We start from the raw sequence: 27,527 nt of genomic DNA on the forward strand, positions 1-27,527 counted from the left end.
AACTTTAGAATTGATTGTTTCAGATGGGAGACACTGGCACAGGATTGCCCAGCATGGTGTGCCCTCATCTGTGAAGTCCTGTCGTCTCTCAGTTGTAATCCTTCTCTAGGAGGAGATCTCTTTTCTGTATAATCTTTTCTCTGTGAGCAGGTTTCTTGGGAGCTCTGAATCTCCTCCAGCGCTTGTCTTTCCCCAATCCAGACTCCTCCTTCAGACCGCTGTCCCAACTCTGACCCAGAGTAGACTAACTCCTTGCTCAGTGTTGTTTTCTTTTATCCTCCCAGAGAATGGGCATGTGAGAACTAAGGAGCTTGTGGGAAAATTACTTCAACCAATGAACTTGCTCCTTTTAAAGGTTGTGTAAACTCCTTTTCATATGTAAACTCCTCCTCAGAAGTTCAAAGGGGTAAACTCCCCTTAAAGGCCAGAACCACAGGTGTGAACTAGAGAATTGTTAAGTACCGATTTAGCACTTAGTAAGAACCTAACACTCATCAAAGATGCTATTCTCTGTGAAGAAAGCATAATTAAATTAGCTCAGAAGAAACACAGGATGTACAGAGTTCGAGAAGCTACCACAAAGTGCCCCACCTGTGACAGAGCATTTTGAGCTCCTGTTGCTCTAATCAGCCATAGTTGGACACACTTAAATTCAATTCTAACATAGTGATGTCATTCTGATCCTCTTCAAGAATGAAGGATAATAACCAACAAACTAAACAGTTACCATGTACTTGTACTGTAGGTATCCCTCTATAGAATGTAAACAACTTGGGGTCAGCCACTGTTTTATTTTGTCTTTATATCCCCAGTCCCTAGTATAGTGTCTGTCACATAATTAGTGCTTAGTAAGTGCTCATTGGTTGCTTGATTGGGAGACAATGTTGGAGGCTCACTATCTTATTAAAAGAATGGACCAATTGCACAGCATTTACAAACTTGTAAATGTTTGATGACTGGCTTTCCAGGGGAAAAAATTATGTTCAAAACATACTTTTAGGTTTTAGCATTCTTTCCATCACCCTCTTACATCTAGATAATTTACAATATCACAATAAATCAGTGATTTTCAGCATTTTCCAGTTTCCAAGGTGTAAATGCTCATATTGAAAATTAATAATTGATTCTTGCAAACTGGCTTGAGCTAGCCCCAGCACATTCTTACACATGCACATACATATAAACATAATGCAATAACAAGAAAATATCTTAATATATCATTTTATTAGGAAATGCAAATGATATATTTAACAGGAATGTCTGTATTATGTATCTATACAGAGAGTGTTTCAAAAGTCTCAGTGAAATTTTAAACTGTTAAATCATGCATATACTTCCATTACATATATAGATATATTATATACATGCATATTTGGTGTGCATGTGCACATGTGTATGTATAGTACTAATGCTACATGTAAAATATATTGCACATATTTGTATACTTATACATGAAAACATTTTATACGCTGTATGCATGTACTAACACATTATAATGTATTGCATATCGTGTGCATACACAAATATACACGTACATACTAGGTGTGTGTATGTGTGCACCTATACATACATATATATGTATGTATATGTACACACACATGGAAATGGTGATATTCGTATGAATACAATGTGTATAATAATAATGTGGCATGTTTCATATGTATGTATATCTGAGTGCATTCATATTAATGATATAAACATTTTTGTGCACATGTATGCTGCATATATATAAATGCATGAATGTCTGTATGTATTTTTAATAGCTTAATATTGAACTAGGCCTTTGAAACACTGTGTATATTAGTAAATATATGCATAAGATATTTCCTCTAAATATTACATATACATATCCATATATGTATGTAACATACATCTTAAAACTGTACTGATAAAACTTTTGGAACAATCTATATATCCATACAAACATACCTTTTTAATATTCTTTCTATTTTAATTTCCAATGACACAATGTTTTAAGATATATTTTATTGTTGTTTTAAATGGTAGCAAATTTAGATTGTTTGTGTGTTGTTTTCTCTTTTTAATCAAACATTCCTATTTAGTGTTTCTTAAAATGCAACAGTACTAAAATACCAAATATTAACTTTCTTCAGCTCTTATGTATTCAATACAACAATGGGCTATAAAAGAGGCAATTGTAGCTATGATTTGGTACACTTTTACAAATAAAAATAATTTTCAAGCAAATTAAATTATCATATTGTTAGCTCTTTGATGCTTGTAATTATTCCTCTTTGGTAAACTTTATATAATACATGATGCATGAGTAGTTATGTGTTTATTTTCCTCTATGATAATAAAAGAAACAGTAACTTTACTGCATGTAAAATGTGAGAGTTTTTAAAAATGAATTTCAAAAGCATAAAGAGGTCCTGATAAAAGGCATCGGTAAGTAAAATAAAGTATCTAAATTCTGAATAACTCTGGTTTGATTCTACAGGTTTTTAACAGAATTTGTAAACCTAGGCAATGTTTCAGCTCTTCGAACTTTCAGAGTCTTGAGAGCTTTGAAAACTATTTCTGTAATCCCAGGTAAGAAGTGTTGGGTGTGAAGCATTAGGTCCTTCATATCTCCAACTGTGGGTTGTTTATTTGTGTGTGTGTGTATGAGTGTGTTGTCATTGTGTTTGTGTGTGAACTCCCCTATACAGATATGTGACAGAGTTTGTGGATCTGGGCAACGTCTCAGCGTTGAGAACATTCAGAGTTCTCCGAGCGTTGAAAACAATTTCAGTCATTCCAGGTGAGAGTGAGATTAAACACCGAGGCTGATTTTGATCTCACTACTCATGATACCAATAATTGGGAATCAAATAGCTATAAATTTTTAATGAAAATGAATACTTTTAAATGCATTCACTTTTAGAATCAAAATCAGCCTTTGAGTTTAATCAGTTATTGCATGAGTTTTGGAGAAGGTATGCAGCCTTTGGCTTGCATTTCCATTTGAAATTTTCTTTCCTTCAAAAATCCTCCCCTTTAATGTACATGCAGGATTGAAAATTTCAAATAGTCTTCATACTTTAGCTCTTAGTAGAATTAAGGAAAAAATATTGGAAAGTATTAGCATGAGGTATTGCATGGCATAGTTTTATCAAGATGCTTTTTCTCTACAAACAACTTCTTAACCAAACCTGTATGTGTTATTCATTTATTTTCCAAGTCAGAATCATTACTGTACAATTAAAGGGAGTCAGTTTGTTTGAAAAGCATTGACAGAGTGATGGTTTTTCTTTACCTCGGTTTTGTGATGAAGCATGAAAAAAACAACATTTGGAACTATATTATCCCATTTGTAATCAATCCCTCACAGTTAACACATAGACAAATATTCAGCTGCACATTCACCTATCTGAACTATTCATGTGAACAAGATGACTTCACTGATAGGGGAATACTGCATGTATCCCACAACTTGTGGTAGAGTGAGTTGGTAATGTTAACTTGTTAGGTAGCTTGTTTTACTACCATTAACACCTGTTTGTTTTTAGGACTGAAGACTATTGTGGGTGCCCTGATCCAGTCAGTGAAGAAGCTTTCTGATGTCATGATCCTGACATTGTTTTGTCTCAGTGTATTTGCTCTCATTGGGCTACAGCTGTTCATGGGCAACCTGAGGCATAAATGTGTGCGGTGGCCTCTAGAAGATGAAAATATAACTCTAGAAAACATAAGTGTTCTTTGTGAAGCAGAAAATTACAGAAGTAAGAAGTTCTGCTATTATAGAAATAAGACTGAAAGCATGTTGTCTTATGGGAAATCTGGAAATGCTGAGTGTCTAGCACAGTCACAACTGTTCAGATGCATTAACAGTCAACTTGTGTGTGTTTATGCATATGTGTTGTGTGTCTCTCTTTGTGTGTTTTCCTTGTTTTGTGTGTTCAGTTGTAAATCAGCAAGGCAGTGTGGTGCAACACTGAGTCTGAAATAAGAGGGCATGATTTCAAGTGCTACCTTTGGGATATCTCCTCTTGTTCCCCATTTCCTTCCTCCTTTTTCTTCTCATTATTATTTCCATCAATATTATAACATTGGAGAGGTAGCTGGTGTCACAGTGAATAGAGCACAGGCCCAAGAATCAGGAAAATCTGAATTCAAATCTAGCCTCAAACATTTAACTACTAGTGTAACCGTGGGCAACTCATTTAATTCCTGTTTCCTTCAGATTCTTCATTTGTAAAATGGGAATAGTAATAATAAACTGTATTTGAGAGTTATTTTGAGGATCAAATGAGATAATAGTTGTTTAAAAAAAAAAACTATTGTCATGGTGTCTGGCACATAGTATGTATATATATACCATGTAAATTTTTTGTTTTTTTTTTCTTCCCTTCTCCTTTTCTCTTTCCTTCTTTTCTTTTTTTCCAACATTCTCTGCCTTTGCTTCACTATTAGATGTTTTATCTTGAACAAGTCCCCAGAACTCCATTTTATAGAGGATTTCATTAGATACCCTTCAAAAATCCTTCCAGCTCAAAAGCCATGACCTATGAATTTTGGTTGCATCATCAAATAGGTGATTTGATATTTTAAGAATGGATTTTGGATAAACAGAGGGCAGTCTCAGAATGCTGACAAGAGAAAATCCCTCAGAACGTCAATCAAGTATTGAGATTGCAATCAAGAGACCACAAGACTTAGCAGCTGCCAATATAAAGGAGTTTGGAGAATATGATATCACCAAAAGCAAAAGATATAGGCTTACAACCAAGAATAGGCTCTCAGACAAAACCGAGTATAATCCTATATGGATATTTAAGAAATAGGTTTCTGAGCATCCCAGATAAAAAGACCAGAATTGAGTAGACAATTTTGGATAAAAATTTAGGAGTTGAGAGAAACATAGAAAGATACACACATTTGATCAATTAGAATGAATTATTTAGGTGTAAATTATTAATATTCCAATAGGAGAAGATACAAAGTCTTCTCAAAATCCCATTACCTGTAAAGTAAGTTTAAATAAGCTGGAGAGAGAGCCTGAGATGGATTTCTTTTATCTATCTTTCTGTCAAATAACTAGCTAGCTAGCTGACTTTTATTTGTACTTTAATTTCCTAGTAGAATGCAGAAAGTGATAAGGGACTATCCTGAGGAGGAAATGAGGAGAAAGGGAGAGAACTCACTATTTTATATAACAGAAACATAGGAAATAAAAGATATTCAAATATAGAGAAAGAATTATGGGAGAGAAAGCATACCTTAAACCTTATTTTCTTTTGAAACAATAAAAAAAAAGATTGAACATAAAACATAATGTAGAAATACACTACCACAAATATATGAGATGAAGAGATGGAAGGAAATTTAAGAAGGCAAAAAATAGGTCAGAAAATAGATTTTTAAAGCAGATCAAAGAATAGTTTTTTAAACAAACTTGAACTTGAAATGTGGGAAGTGTGATTGGAATAAAAGAAAAAGAATAAAGAGTAAGAACTCTTTTTTTCCACATGTGAGACCTCTGTAGGTCTCATTTCCTCATCTGTAAAATGAGGAGATTGGAATAAGTAATCTCTAATTTGAGAACCTGTCAGGTAAAGATAAGTTTTGTACTCCACAAAAAGAAGACAATTTTGAATTCCTAGCCTATAAAAAGCTGTGTGCTATTAGAACAGCAGCTCATCTCTTTTGAATAGTCATCGGGGTGTTTACTCCATTTAAAAACTCATCAAATTACACGTTGTTGTTGTTTTTTTCTTTTACTTTCTCAACATTCCAAAATGTATTCACCTACTAGTAGTGATCAATTTGCCTTTAACGGCAGTCATGCTTTACTTCTTATCTAGTAATTTGACAATGATATAAATGAAAACAAAAACAAAAATACAGGTAAACAAGAAGGAAAATTAATACCATCAACAAAAGTGACTGAATTTATAAAATTAGATCATTCAGTGAAAATATTTGAGGAAATCAGAAACTATCTAGTTGAAGAATGATGCTAATATCAATCCCAGCTATGTTTCCATGGTCTGGTTAAGTTAGAAAAAGAGAAAAATTTCTATAGAATGTGGATTTCATCATGTATTCTAGTTGTTGTTTTGTTATTTTCAGTCATGTCTGACTCTCTCTGACCCCTCTTGGTGTATTTATTGCATAAATAATGAAATAGTTTGCCACTATTTTCCTTCACATTTTACAGATGAGGAAACTGAGGCAAACAGGGCTAAATGATTTGAACAGAGTCACACAGTGTCTGTGGCCAGATTTGAACCCACAAAGATGCATTTCCCTAACTCCAGGTCCTGAATTCTATCCATTGTGTCACCTACCTAACCTGTGTTAGCTGTGGTAAGATCCCAGTTTACTTAAGTATTGATTTATATCTGGACGGTGCTGAATATTACAGATGAAAAACTGAGGTCTTAAAGAGGTTAAGTGATTTATTGAAGATAACAGATTAAATTACTGAGCCAAGATTTGAACATGGACCTGAGGAGCATCGATTTAGTGCTGAGTGACTAGAGATTTATACTCTTATTTTAAGGCTCTTTCTGTAATACCACAATAAATCTATATAATCCTTTAGCATTACTAATTGTGAAGAATACTCAAATAGCTTGAAGCCTGACAATAACATTTTCATATTTCTACTAGAACTGTGATGTCTAGAAATAAAAGGGAACATAAATAATCTGTCAAACAGTAAATAGAAAGCAAAGAAATTGTGAAATTGAATTTATATTATATACACACATATACATATTAAGTATATATATACATATATGAGTGTGTGTGTGTATACTACTACTTGAAAGGGAATATTCTTGTTATAATACAGTTGTTTAAAATAAACTTTTGGTTTTGTGTTTGAGAGAAGTTACTACATATAATTCCTTGACTTTCTTCATATCTTCAATTGACATACTATTGTTGTTCGGTATTGTATAAAAAAACTTGCTATGTAACACAGTTTTTCCTTCTGTATTTCTCATTCTGTTTTTTCCTCTGAGAAAGTTTTCTCTATGTGTTTACTTTTCTTTCTTAATTTTCTGTCAACGAATTTCTCCCATGTTGGTTCTTGACTTTCTAACATTTAAATGGTGAATTTTTAATTGTCATCTTCTAATTGAATCCAAACTATAAAATGGAGATTTATAGAACAATTTTGACAGTGATTATTTCAAAACCAACCAAAATATTTCTTAAATAGGAATGTGCTTCTTTGGTAATCTAGGTTTTTCAATCATTTCTTAGATACTTTAGGTCTGGAAAATTTTTATGCAAGCATGTTTGTATGGAACTTGTAACATATTCTTGACTTTCACTAAATTAATTTTGAGTTTACATACAAAATCATTGTCCTATGTATTTCCACAAAAATAATAGTTAATTTTAGAGACCTACACAGTTGTAAAATTTGAAGTAAATTTATATAAACCATTCAAGTTATGGTCTTCTACTTACTGTGAGCTTTAAAGAGATACACCAAATCCTCATTTATTTTATCTCTTAAATATCATTAAGGCCAGAAAGATTTGATGGACTTTCAAGGGGATTGATTTTTTTGACTATTAATAGATCATATTGCTGTATCCAACTCTTCCTTTTTTCATTAAAAAGAAATGCAGTTAATTAGAAAAAATATTTCAGTAAAACCCTCATGGGACCAATGATAAATTATATCCTTAATAACTATATTGTTTAGGGATTATTATGAAATGTTCTGATCCACTTTAATTACTCTAATTTCTTTGACTTTCATCTTTTTTTTTCATTTAATCAAGGAACTTTATTTCAGTGACAGATTTGTTGCTAGTAATTATTTTTTCTCATAGTAGAATGTTCATGGTTTGGTTAATTCTGAATCATAACTTAAATTTGTACTACTTGAAATTATAGTTATGTCAAGTGGTGTCATTGGTTATAACCAATGTCAATATGTAGTGTGAATTTGTACCTTATCCCCCAGCTACCTGATTTGTAGATGCCTAGAATTCCATATTTACAGTTTCATTCCTTTTGGATTAAACTAAGCAGAGGATGAACCTACTTAAATATATTTGAAAGAAGTAACACAATATACTTTATTAATTATCTGAGCATTAGCTCATGTCTTTCTCTTACTAGGAAATCTTCAGTTGCTCCTTATTATTGAGAAACAAAAATTCTTTAGTCTGCTGGGAATGAAATCAGAGATTCTTCCTAAAAAATATACTTTATACTTTTGATAAAAACTCTTGCTGTTCTACATTTATAAACAAGGCAGTGTAGCATAGTGGTAGTCTTAAAGCCATATAAGACCTGAATGTCATGCATCTGACATACACTGACTGTGTGATCCTAAGAAAGTCACTTCATTTTTCACAGCTGCAGTCAAGTTTCTAAGACTATTATTGCTGAAAAGAGGCCACATCCTGTATATCCTACACAACTGTTTTGGTAAAAGGGATTTCCTTATTATCAAAATTTCGTTCTCATTTTCTCTCATGTCTTTTTTTATATACAATATAGACATTTATATATTCAAATTAATGTGCATATTATGTGTATATACATGCACATATATATATATGTTTACACACACACACACACGAGAGAGAGAGAGAGAGAGAGAGAGAGAGAGAGAGAGAGGAAAAAAAAATCACCAAAAAGGAAAAAGAAATAAGGTTACAATCTTAGAAAATAAAATTTTACCAATTTCATGTCTTCCTTATTGCATCTTCTGTATTTTATGACATGTAAACGCTATATACATATTCAGCTAATGTACATTTTTATATTCTTCTGGAACAGGCTATTTCTATCATGTGGAAGGACAAAAGGATGCTCTTCTTTGTGGTAATGGCACTGATGCAGGGTAAGTGACATTGAATTTTTACTTCACAGGCTATAAGTGGGCATACAATATAAATCAGCTTGATGATCAGAAGGTTTGCTCCTCATTTATTTTGTTCATCTAAAGTTTTAATTAATAAAAATCAAAAATAAGAAAATCGCATACTTGAAAATTAAACTTATAGGCAGTGCTTTAAATAAGATATAAATTATCTCTCTTAATATATTGTGGTTTTCTGCCCTTTACTTGAAGGGCTGAAAAAGTAGAACAGAATCCTGCTGTCAGAGCATACTCTGAAAGGTAGTGGATATGGCTTCTTACTCTCCTGGAAAGAAAAAGAAATGGTATCTAGAAAAATTATAATTACTCTTCCCACTCCCTGGCCCTGAATAAAATATTGCTTCTGCTGGGCCTGACTGCCATAAAGCTATGCTTACTCTAAAAAAAATGGAAAGCATGACTTTGGGTTAATACCATTTACAAATGGAGACCAAATATTATGCTTTTTTCCAAATTCTTTTATACATTGTATAATGTTATACATATAGAAGGCACATAAATCAATTCATTGAATAGCCTTGCTATCAGATGCCTCAGCACTTGAACATTAAGATCAGTTTAATAAAAATTTAATGCACTTTAAAACATCTAAGCTAGTATTTGAATCCTTTCCAGCTTTGTGTACCAAGGACCATCCAGCTTATTCTGAGGTCTGCTGTCATAACCTTCAAGACAGCTTTAAGGCTTGACAAGAACCTTTTTTGAGGGAAATTGATTATTTGAACATTCTTAGGTCATCCCCATTTCTAATTCACTCTAAGCCTTTTGCTGTGAGGAAACTGCTATGGATGGAAGCATATTTCTTTAAATCCTATGTATTAGCAGAATTCTAGCTTTGGATAGAGAATTTGCATCTGTATCCTATTTCTGAGGTATTCATTACCTGTGTCCTGAACACATTCTGAAGACAGTCTAAGATTTAATACTTCTTTTTTACATGTAGCCAGTGTCCAGAAGGATATATGTGTGTGAAAGCCTGTGCCAATCCAGATTATGGCTACACAAGTTTTGACACTTTCAGTTGGGCCTTCTTGGCCTTATTTCGATTAATGACTCAAGATTTCTGGGAAAATCTTTACCAACAGGTAAGAAGTGAAATAAACATTGTATTTTGTGAATGTCATAAAAGGGGGAAGGAATTAGTTCCCTTGATTGAATTCTTAAGGAAGAATCTTTATGAAATTTTAAGGCAGAATTTATATTCTTGATAATATCTCATTAAAATTATACTCTTATTTTCAATACTAATGAGATGAATAAAGAGCTTTATTTTTCTAAGCCATAGTTCTTAGAAAAAGGGACCTGCTTCTCCTTTTTTTAGGTCTCTGTGATTTTCAAGTCCTTCAAATTCTTAATTTTCTTCTACATGAGCATAATATAGTTGCATTACCAATTTTAGGAATGGAATATCAGTCATGATGCAGCTAGGTAGGACAGTGCTTAGAGTACAGCAGGACTGCATGAGTTTAAATCCTGCTTCAGACACTTACTAGGTTTAGGATCCCTATATTTCTTGGGTTCTTCATCTGTAAAATGGGTGTAATAACAATACTCACCTCTGAGATAATTTTTGTAATGTATTTTCCAACCTTAAAAGGCTATCTGAATGCTGTCATTATTATTAGTAGTATCAGTATTAATAATAGTTTATTTTTTTCTCCAAGAGCACTTTTAAAATGAAAGTTAATTTTATGTAAAGTAGAAAGGAAAACAGAAATTATCTACTCCTATTCCTCATCCAATACAGTTGCATCAGAACTAATATCATTTAATTGTGGGCAGGAAACTTATATATAGTTCTGAGTTTTACCATCAATGGGAATTCCAATTGTTTTTGATGGTATAACATAACAAAATGAAAGAATAGAAGGTAACATGATAAGTTGTTGAAAATCCATTATAATACACAGTTAAAGAAAGCTAAACTTTTAAAATATTATTATTATTATTACATTGGTTTTAAAGAATTTTCTAATAAAATCCAAATAAGTAGCTAAATATTCAGTGAATGATACAATGATATCTTTCCTTCATGTGGAAAATCTAGATCTAAACTATTAGGACATTCAATTCTGTAAGCACTAAGATACAGCAGAGATTAGATTCTATCTAGGATTCTCACATCTACTCAGGATAGATTCAGACCCTCCTAGTAATGGCCCTGACTGAATTTATCAGTAAAGTGGGAAACTAGGCAGTCTTATCTACTGAATACCATTTTGTATATTATAATTAATCAGTAATTACTACATCTCATTTTACTTTATTGGCCAAAAAGAGTTCTTAAAATTTCCAAAATTTGCCTAACTGAATTTTAGAAAATAGTTACCTGATGGATCAATTTATTTTTTATACTTTATTTTTTAAAATTAATTTTATAATTATAACTTTTTTTGACAGTATATATGCATGGGTAATTTTTTTACAGCATTATCCCTTGCACTCACTTCTGTTCCGAATTTTCCCCTCCTTCCCTCCACCCCCTTCCCTAGATGGCAAGCAGTCCCATACATGTTAAATATGTTATAGTATATCCTAGATATAATATATGTGTGCAGAACTAAATTTCTTGTTGCAGAGGAAGAATTGGATTCAGAAGGTAAAAATAACCTGGGAAGAAAAACAAAAATGCAAACAGTTTACACTCATTTCCCAGTGTTCCTTCTCTGAGTGTAGCTGATTCTGTCCATCATTGATCAATTGGATCTGAATTAGATCTTCTCTTTGTCGAAGACACCTACTTCCACCAGAATACATCTTCATACAGTATTGTTGTTGACGTGTATAATGATCTCCTGGTTCTGCTCATTTCACTCAATTTAATTTATAATAGAATATTTTATGTATTTAAAAAACTCAGTTAAGCCAGATTTGAAAAAGTTTTAATAAATATGTTAGACAAAAATATCCTGACATTTTGAATTCACTTCATATCTCTGATATGTTAGCCATAGATAACTAAATACTATCCAAGTATTTCATTTAATCACTCATTACTGTTATCTTCTCCATGTTTGTATATTTCTAATAAATTAAGCTTTGTAGAGTATAGGAAGTAATGTTTTAATATGAATTATATAAATTTGTTTTTGGTTTTTTTACTGTACCTATGATACTATCTGTGTAGGGAGCTCCTACTAAGAAATTTCTTCTGTCTATAAACATTGGATAACTTCTGTTTAATTACCATTATTTAAGATTAGCTGTAGCATTTTGATTTAGGAAATCACAATTGTGCATTATCTGTGTTATATCCTTATTCACTTTGTAAAATAGTTTTTGTGTTAGTTTTTCAATTGTGCTTGACTCTTCTTGATCCCTTTGGTTTGTTTGTTTATTTCTTGGCAAAGATACTGAAATAGTTTGCCATTTCCTTCTCCAGCTCATTTTATAGATGAGGAAACTGAGGTAGATAGGGTTGTTATTTGTTCAGGATGACAAAGCTGGTAAATGTTCGAGACTGGATTGGACAATCTTCTAGAATTTAGACCTGATACTCTATTTACTGAGCTATCTATTTATTTATAAAATGGTTATTAAATTCATTTTATTCTGATTCCTTCCTCATTCACACTTGAGAGTTTGGGAGGCCTGCTAGAAGTTTGATATTTGACTTTGCCCACATTTCTGTAATTATGAGAGCCTAGAAATCTAAAATTATGCTTGAAAAATAGTATCCATATAAGAGATGAGTAGATATTTGTTCTATATACATTTTTGTTTTAGTACTAGTGATTTTTCTTTGAGATATTAATTTTATTCCTGTAATAACAGCTAATACAAAATTGTAATATAATGACAAATTAAACTGTTTGCATTTCTATCAATTTCCATCACCTTATGGTTAAAAAATGACTTTACTAATGAAACTTTTCTGTTAGATTATGATAGAACATAATTTCCTTGAGAGCAGAGCCTGTCTCATTTTTGTATTTGTCTTTTTAAGGCCTAATATGTAGTAGGTGCATAATGCATGAATTATAAATTGAATCTAAATAGAACTTTTTTTTTTCCTCCTCCTCCAGACTTTACGTGCTGCTGGGAAGACTTACATGATATTTTTTGTTGTGGTGATTTTCTTGGGCTCATTTTATTTGATAAACCTGATCTTGGCTGTAGTTGCCATGGCCTATGAAGAACAGAACCAGGCAACCATCGAAGAAGCTCGGCAAAAAGAATTGGAATTTCAGCAAATGTTAGAGCGGCTTAAAAAAGAACAAGAGGAAGCAGAGGTATCATAGACCTAATTTTAAAAGCTTCATAGAAATAGAATTTTAAAAGTTACTTTCAGTGCTTCTGTACCAGGTCCCTCAAACAAGATTTATCTAATGGCTTCCTTCTAAATTGAATTGTAACTGTTACTGTGCTTGAAGCACAAATTCAAGAAAGGGAATGTTTTAGAGAAAAAATAGTCTCTCACTAATTTCTAGCTGCCCTATTTAGAGAAGTCATATTCATTCTCTATTGAGTTGCTGAAGTGGTCATCTTAACACTCAGATCTATGTCCCTTTCCTTCCCTCAGTAAATTCAATGGCTCTCATTCAATAAAATTCAGTGGCTCTCTCACTTTCATGGTCAAATGTAAAATTTTATTGGCATTCAAAATCCTTCATAACCTATCCCACCCAATCCTCTTACCATTTTTTTTTTTCCCTTACTCACTGACACCAATTCCTACTACTTTACTAACAAGTGACACTGGTTTCCTTCTTATTCCTTAAAATGAAACATTATCTCCCCATTTGAGGCATTTACTGTCCTTTCAGTCATAAAATTTTTTTCCTATTCACTTCTACCTCCTGGCTTTCCTGGCTTCTTTTTAATTCCTAACTAAAAGAAAGTTTTTCTCAGTTCCCTTTAATTCTAGGTTCTTTTCTCTGTCATTGCTAATTTGTTTTATAAATAGTTTATTTGTACATATATGTTTACAAATTGGTTGTAAGGTTCTCAATGGCAGGTACTACCTTTTTCTTTCTTTAAATAACAAGTGAGCAGCACAGAACCTAACATGCAGTGGGCACTTAATAAAATGTTGATTAACTACTTAGTGAATGCTTATTGGTTAATTTATTGATTATCTGACTGATTGTCCTAGTAGTTCCTGCCTTGTAGGAGTTTAATCTTAAGATTCCCAAACACTTATATGTAATGGGAATTTTTCTGTAGGCTCATAGCAATTAATTAAAAATCCTTAAGGATCACAGATACCTTGATGTGCAGTTATGAATTTGTTATTTAATTTTAGACTTTAAATGCTATATTTTATTTTTAATACCTATGTCTCATTATTTGTCCTAGAAATATGATTTGAAATTATCATTTTTGAATGAATATATCATTATTAGCTAGAGAAAAACTTTATATCTCGTCAAATTTGATCCAATACAATTATACAAGTAACAAACTGTTAAGCCCTCAGTTGTATTATAATACGAGTACAATCTGTTGGAAATAGATTGCAGGATATCACTATGATTATTGTTTTTAATTCTTATTTTTATTTCAATAATATTTTATTTTTCCAATTACATGTAAAGATAATTTTCAACACTCGTTTTTAGAGGATTATGACTTCTAATTTTTTTTTCTCCTCCTCCCATATCTTTTCTTATGAAAATAAGCAATCTGATATAGGTTATACTTGTATAATCATTTAAACAGGTTTACATATTAATCATGTTGTCAAAAAAATCAGAATAAAAGGAGAAAACCTTTAAAGGAAAAAAAGCAAATAAAAAAAGGTGAAAATAGTATGCTTCAAATTGTATTTAGTCTCTATGGTTCTCTCTCTGGATATAAATGGTATTTTCTATCACAAGTTTTTGTGGTTGTAGCCTGTGTTATAATCAGATTACCATTAAAATCTCAGTTTAGCAACAAAAGATCATTGTATTCCAGCTGATAGCATCTGCCTTCTGGTAAGTCCCACCCTACTTTGAAAGTTGCTGATGTATGAATCTAGTGTAGACACATCTGCTGTTTGAAGACCAACCTAGCTAAATTTGGAAGTATGGATAATTATCTCATTAGCTGACTGTTTGGTCCACTGAAATACCAGAGATTATCCACTAAATCCTGGGAAGATCTTTTATTTCATGGCAATGAAGACCTAAAGGAGGAAACATAGTTCAGGAAAAAGAGCAATGACTGTAGTAAGAGGACCTGAGTTCAAATCTTGTCCCTGATACTTAGTACCTATGTGACTAGGCAAGTTAAATGAAGTGATAAGAGGACTTGGCCTTTGTCACCCTATCCACTTCTGTTATCTATGATTCTGTGAGAGAGAGTTGCCTAGGTTGGAGTTGCATGTATATAATGTAAAGAGCACTAAACATGAAATAAGGTCTGGATTCTAATTCTTCCTCTGATATTCACGAGCTGTGTGACCTTGGGAAAATTACTTCATCCCTCTGAAGCCTCAGTTTCCTTATTTGTAAAATGAGAAAATAACATCTCGTGAGTTTGTTAGAGGAAGAGGTTAAGGATCAAATGAGGTAAAATTTGTAATTTACAGACCTTAAAAGCCCAATACAAATGTCAGGCAGGTAAATGGCATAGTGAAGAGAGCCCTTGAACAGGAATTAGGAAGACCTGAATTCAAATGCCACCTAAGTCATGTGCCAGCTCTGAGATCCTGGGCAAGTCACTTATAACCTGCCTGTCTCCAGTTTCCTTATTTATAAAAATCTCAAGGTTGTTGTCAGGATAAAATAAAATTTGTGAAGTGTTTCATAATCCTTAAAGTACACATAAAAACTAGCTATTGTTAGTATTATTGGTTTTTGGAAAATTTCTTAGTGTTGCTTCTGTTTACTTAATTTCCCCTTGATATCACAGGCAATAGTAGCAGCAGCAGATGAGTATACAAGTATTGGTGGAGGCAAAGTTATGGGACTTTCAGAAAGTTCTTCTGAAACATCCAAATTGAGCTCAAAGAGTGCCAAAGAAAGGCGTAACCGAAGGAAAAAAAAGAATCAGAAAAAACAGTCCAGTGGAGACGAAAAGAAAGATAATGAAAAATTATCTAAATCTGAATCAGATGAGAGTATCAAGAAGAAAAGTTTCCATCTTGGTGTTGAAGGACATAGACTATCTCGAGAAAAGAGGATGTCTTCTCCCAATCAGGTACCACCTACTTAATCATTCATTCATTTATCAATTTATTTATATTTATTTACATGTCTGTTGTGTCCAAGCACTAGAAATACAAAGACTGAAAATGGTACAGTCTCCACTCTCAATTTTATATTCTACCATTGTTGATACATCATATATGCAGATAAATGTCTGGAAACAAATGAAATATTTAAAGTATTCTGGAAAGACAATTGAGAAGGAACAGAATACTTTTATCTGTTATATAAAAAGGGTTCATAGAGGTAATGAGTTTTGAACTGATCTTCAAAGAATGTAAACAGAGAGAAACAAGGATCTAGTGGATGTTAGATACAGAGATGATCTGCACAAATGTCAAGGTCATTAGGAAAATGATTTGGAGAAGTGTTGTTGTACAATGCATATATTGAAGAGGAAATAGATTGTAGGCAGAAATATAATGTAGAAAACTACTGCTGTAGTTCAGGTGAGAGATGACATTAACTAAAATAAGATGATGGCAGTTTGACTCTCTAGAAAGAAGATGCATATTTTAAAATGTGGAAGAAGAATTTATATAATTGGGCAACTGATTGACTGTGGAAGGTTAGAGATAGGGAAAATTCAAAGATGATTGAAGTTTCCAAACTGAAGGATAGATAAATAAATTCCCCCTTCGTCTTCTTGCTTTTTCTCTAGTTCTTCCCTCTCTTCTGCTCCTCTCCTTTCCTCATCTGTCCTCTCCTCTGTTTCCCCTCTCCTCCCCTCCCTGCACCTTCCCTCCTTTCTCTTTCCCTTCTCTCCTCTCCCTTTCTTCCTCCTCAAGAAGCACATAATCCAGATGAGTAAAAGAAAAACACATTAATTTGAGAAAAATCGAGTAGAAAGTATCATACTTTTAACAAGTCAATACATAATTACAAAATAAGTGGTATGGACAATGTGTTTCTAGGTCAGAGGAAGGAAATTCTGCTTTTAATTAGTCTAACCAAATTCATGGAACTGAGTTAATAAAAGTTTTAAACTGAAAAGATCATGTAATGTTGAAAGGAACCCAAGATCTGAAGTCAGGGAATTTAAATTGGAATCTGGAATCTGCCTCTTGTGTATGACATGAGTAATATAATCAATTACATCATCTGTGAATAGTAGGATATAGACTCAATGATCTCTGAACTCTTTATAATTTATGAATCTTTATGATTCTACTCATCATGTATTTAAAAGGGTTATTTTATAATGCTAGTAAAAAAGAGTTCTGGGTTTGGACCTTTCTTTTTTCCCAATTCATTCATTGAAAAAGAATATATTCTTTATGCCAAAACTTTAAGTGATAAAAATTTTATGTTTTATATATGTGTAGGTTTGTGTATGTATAGTTAAACTTGGAGAGCTTCAGAAATATTTATTGATATTTCCTTGTTTTTCAGTCTCCCCTTAGCATACGTGGCTCCTTCCGTTCTACAAGACACAGCAGTAGAACAAGTCTTTTTAGCTTCAGGGGTCGAGGAAAGGATGTTGGATCTGAAACTGATTTTGCAGATGATGAGCACAGTATTTTTGGAGACAATGAAAGCAGAAGGGGTTCTTTGTTTGTGCCCCATAGGCACAGAGAACGGCGGAGTAGTAACATCAGCCAAGCCAGTAGATCTCCTCGGATGCTTCCAGTGAATGGCAAGATGCACAGTGCCGTGGATTGTAATGGTGTGGTGTCCCTGGTTGATGGTCCTACAGCCCTCATGCTGCCTAATGGACAGCTTTTGCCAGAGGTGATAATAGATAAGGCAACTTCTGATGACAGTGTAAGAAAGTTTTGAATATTCCAGGCATGACAGGCCAATTACTGTTGCATCAACTGATTACTCTGCTGACTGGGCCTTCTTGAGAATCTGCACAACCCCAGGATGTTGCAATATCTTTATTTTTAAAAACCATTAGCCCTCAGTCTTTCACTAAACTCTATAGATCTTAAGTATACAATTCAGCATACTTGTAAAATAGAATGATATAAATTCAAAATAAAAACAAAGCATTTATCAGTTGTCTAAATCACAGTTTAATGATAAGAAAGGGAGGATAGAGAGTTGGACTTGTGATTTCCTTGGTACAGGGAACTTTCCAGTGTGGAAACTCCTTTTACTGATGAAGATCAGCAGTTTTTTAGGTATAATGTTAGAGAGTTGCATGGAAACACTGAAAAATTGAGTTACTTGTCTACAAGCACAGAAGTAGCATATATCAAAGGTGAAACTCAAACCTATGTCTTCTTGATTCAAGATTGACTTATCCATATGCCATATTACCTCTTTTGATATTTATAATTTAGAATCATACTACATCATTATAACCAGAAAGTTTATTCTAAGCATGTGGAGAAAGATTATTGAATTTATCTTTCAGATCCCAGCTCTGTCTATATTTGACTGTGTGCAAATCACATAACTTGTCAAGATCTCTTTCTACATCTGTTAAGTGGGAATGATTATGTTTATATGACCTCACAGAGTTGTTTTGTTTTTTTGTTTTTTGGGTTTTTTTGCGAGAAAAGCCCTTTACAAATTTATAATGCTATTAAAATGAACTGTTATTATTATAGAATAGCTAATGCTAATGCCATCAGAAAATAATCAAAGAACTTTCACCTGTTAAAAATTATTTTAAATCACTTCCCATCTTCTTAATGTCTATATTTCAATTGGTTCCCTCCACTTAAAAGTAAGATTGCATTAGAATCTCCCTCCATGAAGAAATTTCCTTCCTTAAAAATATTCAAGTACATGATGTAATACATTATTCCTCCTAAAAGACATAAACATTTTCCTCTCGGGTTTTCTAATTGAGAAGACTTAAGAGTTAAAGAAACTGCTAAAAAGCAGTTCTGAGAGCTACATAGTATATCAGCAATAACTTTGATCAAGAAAGCAGAACTTTGGCTAGCCTTTACTTGCATTTACTGCATGTTAGTAGATGGTGGTACATTCACATAGAGAAGCACAAATATATCTAATGATTTTATTTGCCACCACATGGTTTACCAAATTATAATAGGCATGTGTTCATGTAGCTTATTATACATTTTTGTTAATTTAAAAATTTAAAAGAAAATGTAAATATGCTATGTTCAAAATAACACTGTGCTTTTCTTATGGGTGCACTTACATTTCACTAACAGTTTTAGTAAAATGGATCAACTAAGCATTGATTCATTTGACATTAAAATAACACCATGCGTTTATGAATATATTTTAGGTAGAGTTTTCCCTGCATGGTTGCATGATTTGGCTTATGGCACCTCTTTTATCCCATTATTTTAAATATCCAATGCCAGACTATTTTGGTTTGTTGTATTTTTTTAAATTTTTGGCTAAAAGATTGGTCACAACTTCTAAAATATAAAATCACTCTTACTTAGAACTATGTGAGATTGTCTTTTGGAATAAATAAATTATAATATGTTTTCCTTGTAAATCTTAATTTTATGGAAAAAGTATTATAAAATTATTGTAAAAATATGGGAAACAAGGAGGAAGATATTCTGTAGCTCCTATGAAAAATACAATGAATAAGAAAAGTCTAGCATGGTAGTTTGCTTAGCTGTGAAAATGCATGAGAAAACAAAACAACCTTTTGGCTTGAATTATGATTTTCATAGAAGAAAATCTGTATAATATAGGGAGATGATTGAAAATCTTTATTACAACTAAATTCTGCAATTTAAAAAAGTTTAGCTGAAGAGTTATATAAATAGAGAGGTCTCTTAAACCTTTCTTTTCTATAACTCTATAGCTGAGTTTGGAGAATTAAACCCCGAAGTTCCCCTGACTGCTCAGTTGCTTGGGGTTATTTAGCCCATAATAGATTTACTTGATTCTCTATATGGGTGATGCATATAATTATAGTGCATTGTGTAATTTTAGAAGCCTGATTTCTAGACTGCAAGGATGGATACTAAGATCCAGACTTAGCTATATACTGCCCAAATATCCCCTCCAAGAAACAGATTATAAGTCACAATAGACTTTTTGAGAGGAGCCCATTGATTTTGTTTATTCAATGAAAGAAAATTCTTAAAAATCACAGTAGATCCCCTAAGATTTCACTCTGTTCCGTCTACTATCTCTTTGTAAAACAAACAATTGAACAAAAATAAACATGTTCCTTTTAGCTATTTTTAATAGTTTGTAATCTTTCCAAACAGAATTATTTAGAATAAAATAAAGAAAGATGAGGATAGTGAAGATCAAATTAGACTAAAGCAGATTAGTAGAACCTATCATTTATTTTAAATTTAGTAAGAAATTAGAGATGAGATGCTAATTCTTTAGATCATTTTGCAGGGCGGGACAACTAAAATAGATCCAAATAAAAGACGATCAAGTTCTTTTCTCATTTCTATGGATATGTTGGAGGATCCTACTGTCAGACAAAGGGCGCTGAGCATAGCCAGCATAATAACAAACACAATGGAAGGTATGTGTTATTATTTCCGTTCAAAATTATTAGGCATTTTTCTCTGTTTTTTAAATGAAGCAAAACTAAATCTAATAAAGGATCAGAGAAGACCATAATAAAATGAAGAATTCCAGGAAAATATAATCTTTGAACTGAAGAAAATGAAATGTTTGGAGGGAATATCAAAATAGAATGATCTTCTTTTATCTCTAAATTAAAAGAATAGGATTGAAATGTTTGGATCTGAACCATGTAATTTTCCAGGAGTCTTTCTAATCTAATTCTAATGTGATTTATTTGTGATTCTAATCTAAACCATAGGTTGAATATTAAATGTTTTCTTCATTAAAGGCTATATTTTGTATATATATAAATAGGTATTTTCTACTTGCAAATTTATAATTCTCATATTCATTACCATGTAGTAGTATTTTCCTAAGGTAGATACAGCCATATTTTGTTTTCCATTTTTGGTTTGCCTTATTTACACATATGTATCCAATTAGGCAGAAAATATGATATATGGACCTTTATGGCATAACACTATACTTTAATTGTCATGGCACTATTTAGTCTGCAGATTCTAAATTAGAACCTGGTTTCAAATGTCTTTCAAAATATAGAAGCTGAATAATGAAGTGCAAAATAATAAAAACAAAATCTGATTTTATTTATCATATTCTTTCCCTACAGAACTTGAAGAATCCAGACAAAAATGTCCACCTTGGTGGTATAAGTTTGCTAATACTTTTCTCATCTGGAATTGCTCACCACATTGGTTGAAATTCAAAAAATTTATCCATTTAATTGTAATGGATCCATTTGTTGATCTTGCCATTACTATTTGCATCGTTTTAAATACACTGTTTATGGCGATGGAACATTATCCAATGACTGAAGGATTTAAACATGTGCTTTATGTGGGAAACCTGGTAAGTGTTTCACAATGTATGTATGCCACTTAATTACAGCTTTTTGCTGTGATCATCACCCTTATTCTTTTACTTTTATAATTCAGATAGATCTGCTCTATAAGTGTTATACTTTACTTAATGTATTATATCTATCAATTATAATTTCATGTGTTCCTATAATAGACTTTGCACTTGATTATTTGTAATTGTTTTAATTTATTGTGTACCAATATTAGACTATATTTATATCCATCAACATTGACAGACAGATTTGATGTTTAATCCCTTGCTAAAAAAAATGTTGAACCAACATCATTTTGATAAGAATCTGAATATTGAAGGCAATATCTTCAAAATTTGGTCTTTTTAATGAAAGAATATTTTTAAATGTATTTCTGAACATTGTCTAGTGAAGGAATGGAATCATAATATCTAGTGTGAAATGATACTTCCGTAGTACTTTGTTCCATTCAGACTAGATCTAGAGTTCAGTACTGTTCGGTACTGGAACACATCTTTGGAAGCACAAGCTTGAAGAATATTCTGAAATGGCTGCTGGATTATTATGAGGTTAATGGAGCAATGAAAATTTAAGATGAAACAAGAATACAAAGTTAGATTGTGGGAAGTCTAGAAAATCAGGCTAAATACCCTGAGTTTTATTCTACAGGCAATGACATAAAAGTTACTGGAGTGTTTGAACAAACAAAAGACAATTAGATCTGTGAATAAGGAAATTTCATTTGGTAGCTATGTGGGAGCTATATCTGAAGGGAACAGGACTAGAAGAATGAGCAAAAGAGAGAATGGAGAAATAAGAGGGGATTGGGCAAGACTATTGGAAATACTTCCATTTAAGGGATGGAAGAAGAAAAGGATCAAGTAAAAAAAAGGTGTAGGGATTCAACAGGGGCATTCAGAGAGGTGGATGGGGAATAACACAGAAAAACAAAAAGAAGGTACTATTCCAAAAGAGGAGTTTGATATGGACAAAATATTCTTGTTAGTTCAAGAAGGGTGAGGACTAGAAGGATAGTTGAATTTTATTCTTAAGAAATTATTGCTGTCTTCTGAAAGAGTAGTTTCAGTTACGCTTTGAAGGTCAAAAGATATCTTTTTTTAAAAAATTTTATAATTATAACATTTTCTTTGACAGTACTTATGCATAGGTAAATTTTTTTTTTATAACATTATCCCTTGTACTCCCTTCTGTTCCGAGTTTTTCCCCTCCTTCCCTCCACCCCCTCCCCTAGATGGCAGGCATTCCCATACATATTAAATATCTTATAGTATATCATAGGCACAATATATATGTGCAGAACCAAATTTTGTTGTTGTTGTTGTTGCAAAGGAAGGATTGTATTTGGAAGGTAAAAATAACCTGGGGAGAAAAACAAAACAAAACAAAAAACAATGCTCACAGTTTACACTCATTTCCCAGTGTTCCTTTTCTGGATGTAGCTGATTCTGTCCATCATTGATCAATTGGAATTGGATTAGCTCTTCTCTATGTTGAAGATATCCACTTTCATCAGAATACATCCTAATACAGTATCATTGTTGAAGTGTACAATGATCCCCTAGTTCTCGTTTCACTCAGCATCAGTTGATGTAAGTCTCTCCAAGCCTCTCTGTATTCCTCCAGTTGGTCATTTCTTACAGAACAATAATATTCCATAACATTCATATACCATAATTTACCCAACCATTCTCCAACTGATGGGCATCCATTCATTTTCCAGTTTCTGGCCACCACAAAAAGGGCTGCCACAAACATTTTGGCACATTCAGGTCCCTTTCCCTTCTTTAGTATTTCCTTGGGATATAAGCCCAGTAGTAGTACGGCTGGGTCAAAGGATATGGGTCAAAAGATATCTTGTGAGTTATTGAAGAGTAAGGGGGTGGTCAGGAAGTGCACTGAATGTGAACTGAAATTATTTGTTTTGGTTTACTTTGTCTTAAGAATAAGATATGAATATGGTGTTATATTATGCATGAGGGGGAAGTTAAGAGAGAAGATCATGAAGATTCATAGGAGAAAGATGGTAAGCAATAGAATAAAATAAGAATAAAAGGAGAATACAGTGGAAGCCAAAGGTAGAATATATTTTCTCAGTAATGAGAAATTACACAATACACAATCAGCCTCAATCTGTTCGTAAATTTATAAGGCAATGTCACCTGCTATGATTATATGTGTAGAGTTGGAATTGAGATCTTGAGAGATGATATGATTTAGAACCATCCCTAAGAAAGATGACTGGGAGTCAAAGGTTGAAGTAACTCACTATAAAAGCAGGAGTAAAGATTTATCTGAATTTATAAGGGACAACATCAGCATGGTTATTATATTCTCCAAGAATGATCTGTGGTCTGAGTATAAGTAAGAAATAAGATCCTGGGAAATACTTGTTGAATATTAACAAGGTGGAATTGGCAGAAGTTCAAAGAGATAAGTGATTATAGATTAATTGAATAGGGTCATGAATGGCTAGAGAAGCAAGTGAAGTGAGAATTACACAATGGACATATAAAGAATAGTCAAGAGACGGATGGGTTCAGTGATATTGAAGAGTAGATTCAGTGGAATGAGTAGAAAGCCACGATTTTGTAGTCAGAAAATAGAATTTCAGAGTTAAGGATCTTGGAGATAATAGAATCCCAGCAGATAGTGGAGTCTAAAATAAACCTGTGTTTATGTGTGACTAAAATGGATATAAATGAAGATTGTTAATGAGAAAAGTTTAGGTAAAAATCTCAGAAGGATTTTTGTGAAGGAAAGATAAAGGGGAACAAATAATCTAGACATGTATATACAACTCTTAGTGTGGCAATTTCCTCCAACAATATTCACCAATAGTATACAATCTTATATACAGTTTTAGAGACTGGTCCAGAGACACTGGCAAGACAAGTAGATTGCTTGTAGTCACAATAGCTAGTATATTCCTGAGGCAATATTTGAATCTAAATCATCTTTACTCCAACTTTCTATTCATTATGCCATGTTACCTCTCAATCAAAATGGTCATCAACATTAATAATAAAAATTGTTGAAGATTATTATATTGATGTCATTAAAAGGGAAAAAAGGCTGATAGCTATGCTTAAATCAGTAAGGAAGGATATTCTCCTAGAACATCCTAAAAGTTGGCATGTAACTATAAGAATGGATATAAGATAGAATCATTCAATTTTCTAACTTTTAAGTGAGAAAACCAGATTCCTATCTGATGACAGCAGAGGAAGAAAGTATATACACCTCTCCTGGTCTCAAGATTTGAGTAATGGAAGAAAGGTTTATCTGTGTTATTCTTCAGGGAGAAGCAATACATCAATTCATTCAGTAAATTGAGAGTATTTAAAGAAAAGTTTGAGACTAACATCAATTTTTTTTTTAATATAGTGTAAACCTAGAGAGCTAGCTTGAGCCTTCTTCACATGGGACTATTAAATTTTCAATGTGAGCGTTTATATCTTAGAAGTCAACAAATAATTCTGAGGCTTGATTTATTGCTTTGTTGGTTGTTTAGACTCAAGAAATTAATGGAGAAAATGTTAATAAAACAGATTAAATGTACAAGTGTATATATTTTCTCCAGAGAGCAATTTATTAAACATTTATCAGAATAACCTTCACTATTGCTCTTCAGGTCTAGCTCTGAGAGGATTAGAGAATACCCCAGAAAGAATGAGATTCATATGGAAAGAGATATAGGAAGAGATTTGAGGGAATGAACCAACCTTTTGATATTATACTAATAGTGGATTAGAGAGCACAGTGCAGGGTAATGCTGAATAGGTAAAAAATGGCCAACAGAAAAGATTAAACCATAACCAGATCTAGAGTCCAAACTTGAAGATTTGAGGGAAGTAATAGTGACACCTACAGAGCTTAATTCTCAGGATTCACGGGTTCTAGATGAGGAATGGAAAGAAACACTTCCATTAATATTCTCACAGATCTTACTCCTTCATGTACTAAGCATAAATATTCTAATCTGAGGAAAGATACTTTCTATTCCAGCTGACTTCTGGGGCATCTTTTCTGAATGTCACAGTCCTAAAATTCAACAATATTATAACTGGGGTTATAATATAAAGAGGAAAGTTTTCGCTGACATAAATTTACCAAACATGAGATTCATGAGAAGTGTCTTTCTAAATTTCGTTCTTAACTGCTGTTTAAGTGATTTGCCTATGGTCACAGAATTCACGAGTCAGAGTCAAGACTTGAGCTCTACATTTTTTTCAAAATTTAAATCTGGTACTCTATCCACTATTTCTCCTTTTTATATTAAAACCAGGAATTAATGAAGTCTTCCAATGTGCTTTGTAAGAATTTGGTAGTCTTACTTTGGCAACTACCTTGTGACTTTAGTCTTGAATTTATTCTAAAAATTAATTTTATTAATGAGTATTTGTCACAGAAATGTTTTTTGGAACACTGGAGATACTCTCATTGGATAATAAAAGATTTGTCAGTCTTGATCAGATCAAGGAAGTGTATGGTATACTTAAGAAAGCACAGAATCTGAAATCAGAAGATCTAAATTCAAATCCTATCTCTGGTGCTTATCATCTGTGTAATTTTAGGCCTTTAAGTCCTTGGACCTCCATTTCCATATCAATTAAATGGAAGTGTTAAAATGTTTGGCCTTTCATGTACTGTCTAGCTCAGAGCTGTGATCTTTTTGTCATCTTCCAGAAAGACTGCTTAATTCACTCCAGCACTGTGTATGCCTTGTTAGACATTAGTTCATTACAGATTTTTTGTTTTGTTTTGGTTTGGTTTTCAAAGAATGATTTTAGCATAATGTAGGCAGTGAAGAGTGGTGTCATTATTTTCATGGCCATTCTGTGTATTTCACGGCTATTTTACTTACACCAGTTGTGTGGAATATTTTTGAGATAAATCCTGCTTTTTATTAATTTAAGAATGTGTGGACTCTGCTGTTCTATAATAACATATAGGTTTGCCTTTAGGTATTCACTGGGATTTTCACTGCAGAAATGGTTTTAAAGCTAATTGCTCTGGATCCATATGAGTATTTCCAAGTAGGCTGGAACATTTTTGATAGTGTCATTGTGACTCTTAGTTTAGTGGAGCTTTTTCTAACTAATGTGGAAGGATTGTCTGTTCTCCGTTCATTCAGATTGGTAAGTATAGACCAGATATGCTTTTGTATTTTATGTTTGAGGGGGGAAAAATAGAGTAGCAATTATCAGTCTTTGAATTTTTATTTTATTTGATAAAAATGTTACTTTATAAGAATGTGACCTTACAAGATATGGGAAAATTGAAAAAAACTCAAGAATAACATACTTGAAAGTGAAAATACAAATCTTAAGGTTCTTGAGGAACCTGGAGCCTTCAATTAGATATTTGTGTCTTGCATAGAAATGAGTCAAATAGCACTTTTTTCTTAAATATGGGGAAAGCGGTGAGTTATCCTGCCCAGCAATTCATCATTCACTAAGCATTTATTAAGTGCAATTATCTGTGTCAAGCACTGTGTCCACTGTTAGAAGTTGGGATTCCGTGAATGGACATTAAAAATATTTATAGGTTGTCTTTATTATTTTAGGTATTAAGAGCAACTGAAAATCTAATAAAGCTTCCTAAAATAGTCATTACCTACCATAATAACTATTATTTTACTACTTATACATAAATTTATAAAAATAATTGTTGATCTTTGCCCCAAATTGAATGTTATATAAATATATCAGCATATCAAAGACCTATGATTCCATCAATGTAGAAAATCTAACATTGGTCATGTCACATGATCAAAGTTATATAGTCTTAAAGTTTTCTCAGAATTAGAGAAATTAAATGGTTTATCTAGCTTGATCATAGAGTTAATATCACAGACAGAATCTGAACCTATGTCTCTTTCATTTAAAATCTCTCATTATATCCTCTATGCTATATTATGTCTATATTGAAAAAAAAATTTTGCAAGGAAATATTGCAGTTGAACAATGTTCATAATATTCCTTAATTAAAATTCCAAACTCCTAAATTCACTAGATTGCTATCTTGTAGAAAATAGTGTTAACATATGAATATTGAGAATCAGTGAGAAATTGCGTGTGTGAAGTGCATTTTCATTGAGTAGTACTGATGACAGAAGCTAAAGTTAGCTTTGGTTTCCTTAAATTTTTTGATTACATGTAAAAGCAATTTTAACATTAGTTTT

The 27,527-nt window shown here is 32.5% G+C and overlaps 1 protein-coding gene across 4 annotated transcripts in view; it reads left to right on the top strand.

The window, feature by feature from the left end:
- The window catches only part of LOC141562904 (sodium channel protein type 9 subunit alpha), a 185,140-nt gene that overhangs the window by 92,089 nt on the left and 65,524 nt on the right, over positions 1–27,527 (top strand). Inside the window, exons 6-15 of one of the 4 annotated variants that reach the window (XM_074303212.1) lie at positions 2,462–2,553; positions 3,513–3,725; positions 8,758–8,821; positions 9,804–9,945; positions 12,886–13,092; positions 15,698–15,985; positions 17,386–17,757; positions 20,293–20,425; positions 21,101–21,339; positions 26,308–26,481. In XM_074303212.1, coding sequence (XP_074159313.1) covers positions 2,462–2,553; positions 3,513–3,725; positions 8,758–8,821; positions 9,804–9,945; positions 12,886–13,092; positions 15,698–15,985; positions 17,386–17,757; positions 20,293–20,425; positions 21,101–21,339; positions 26,308–26,481 — 1,924 coding nt within the window. Of the gene's footprint in view, positions 1–2,461; positions 2,554–2,672; positions 2,765–3,512; positions 3,726–8,757; positions 8,822–9,803; positions 9,946–12,885; positions 13,093–15,697; positions 15,986–17,385; positions 17,758–20,292; positions 20,426–21,100; positions 21,340–26,307; positions 26,482–27,527 lie in introns of all 4 variants that reach the window. The other 3 variants (XM_074303214.1, XM_074303213.1, XM_074303216.1) reach the window with 3 other exon arrangements.

This window comes from Sminthopsis crassicaudata, chromosome 3 (genome assembly GCF_048593235.1).
Source record: "Sminthopsis crassicaudata isolate SCR6 chromosome 3, ASM4859323v1, whole genome shotgun sequence".
Classification (NCBI taxonomy): domain Eukaryota; kingdom Metazoa; phylum Chordata; class Mammalia; order Dasyuromorphia; family Dasyuridae; genus Sminthopsis; species Sminthopsis crassicaudata.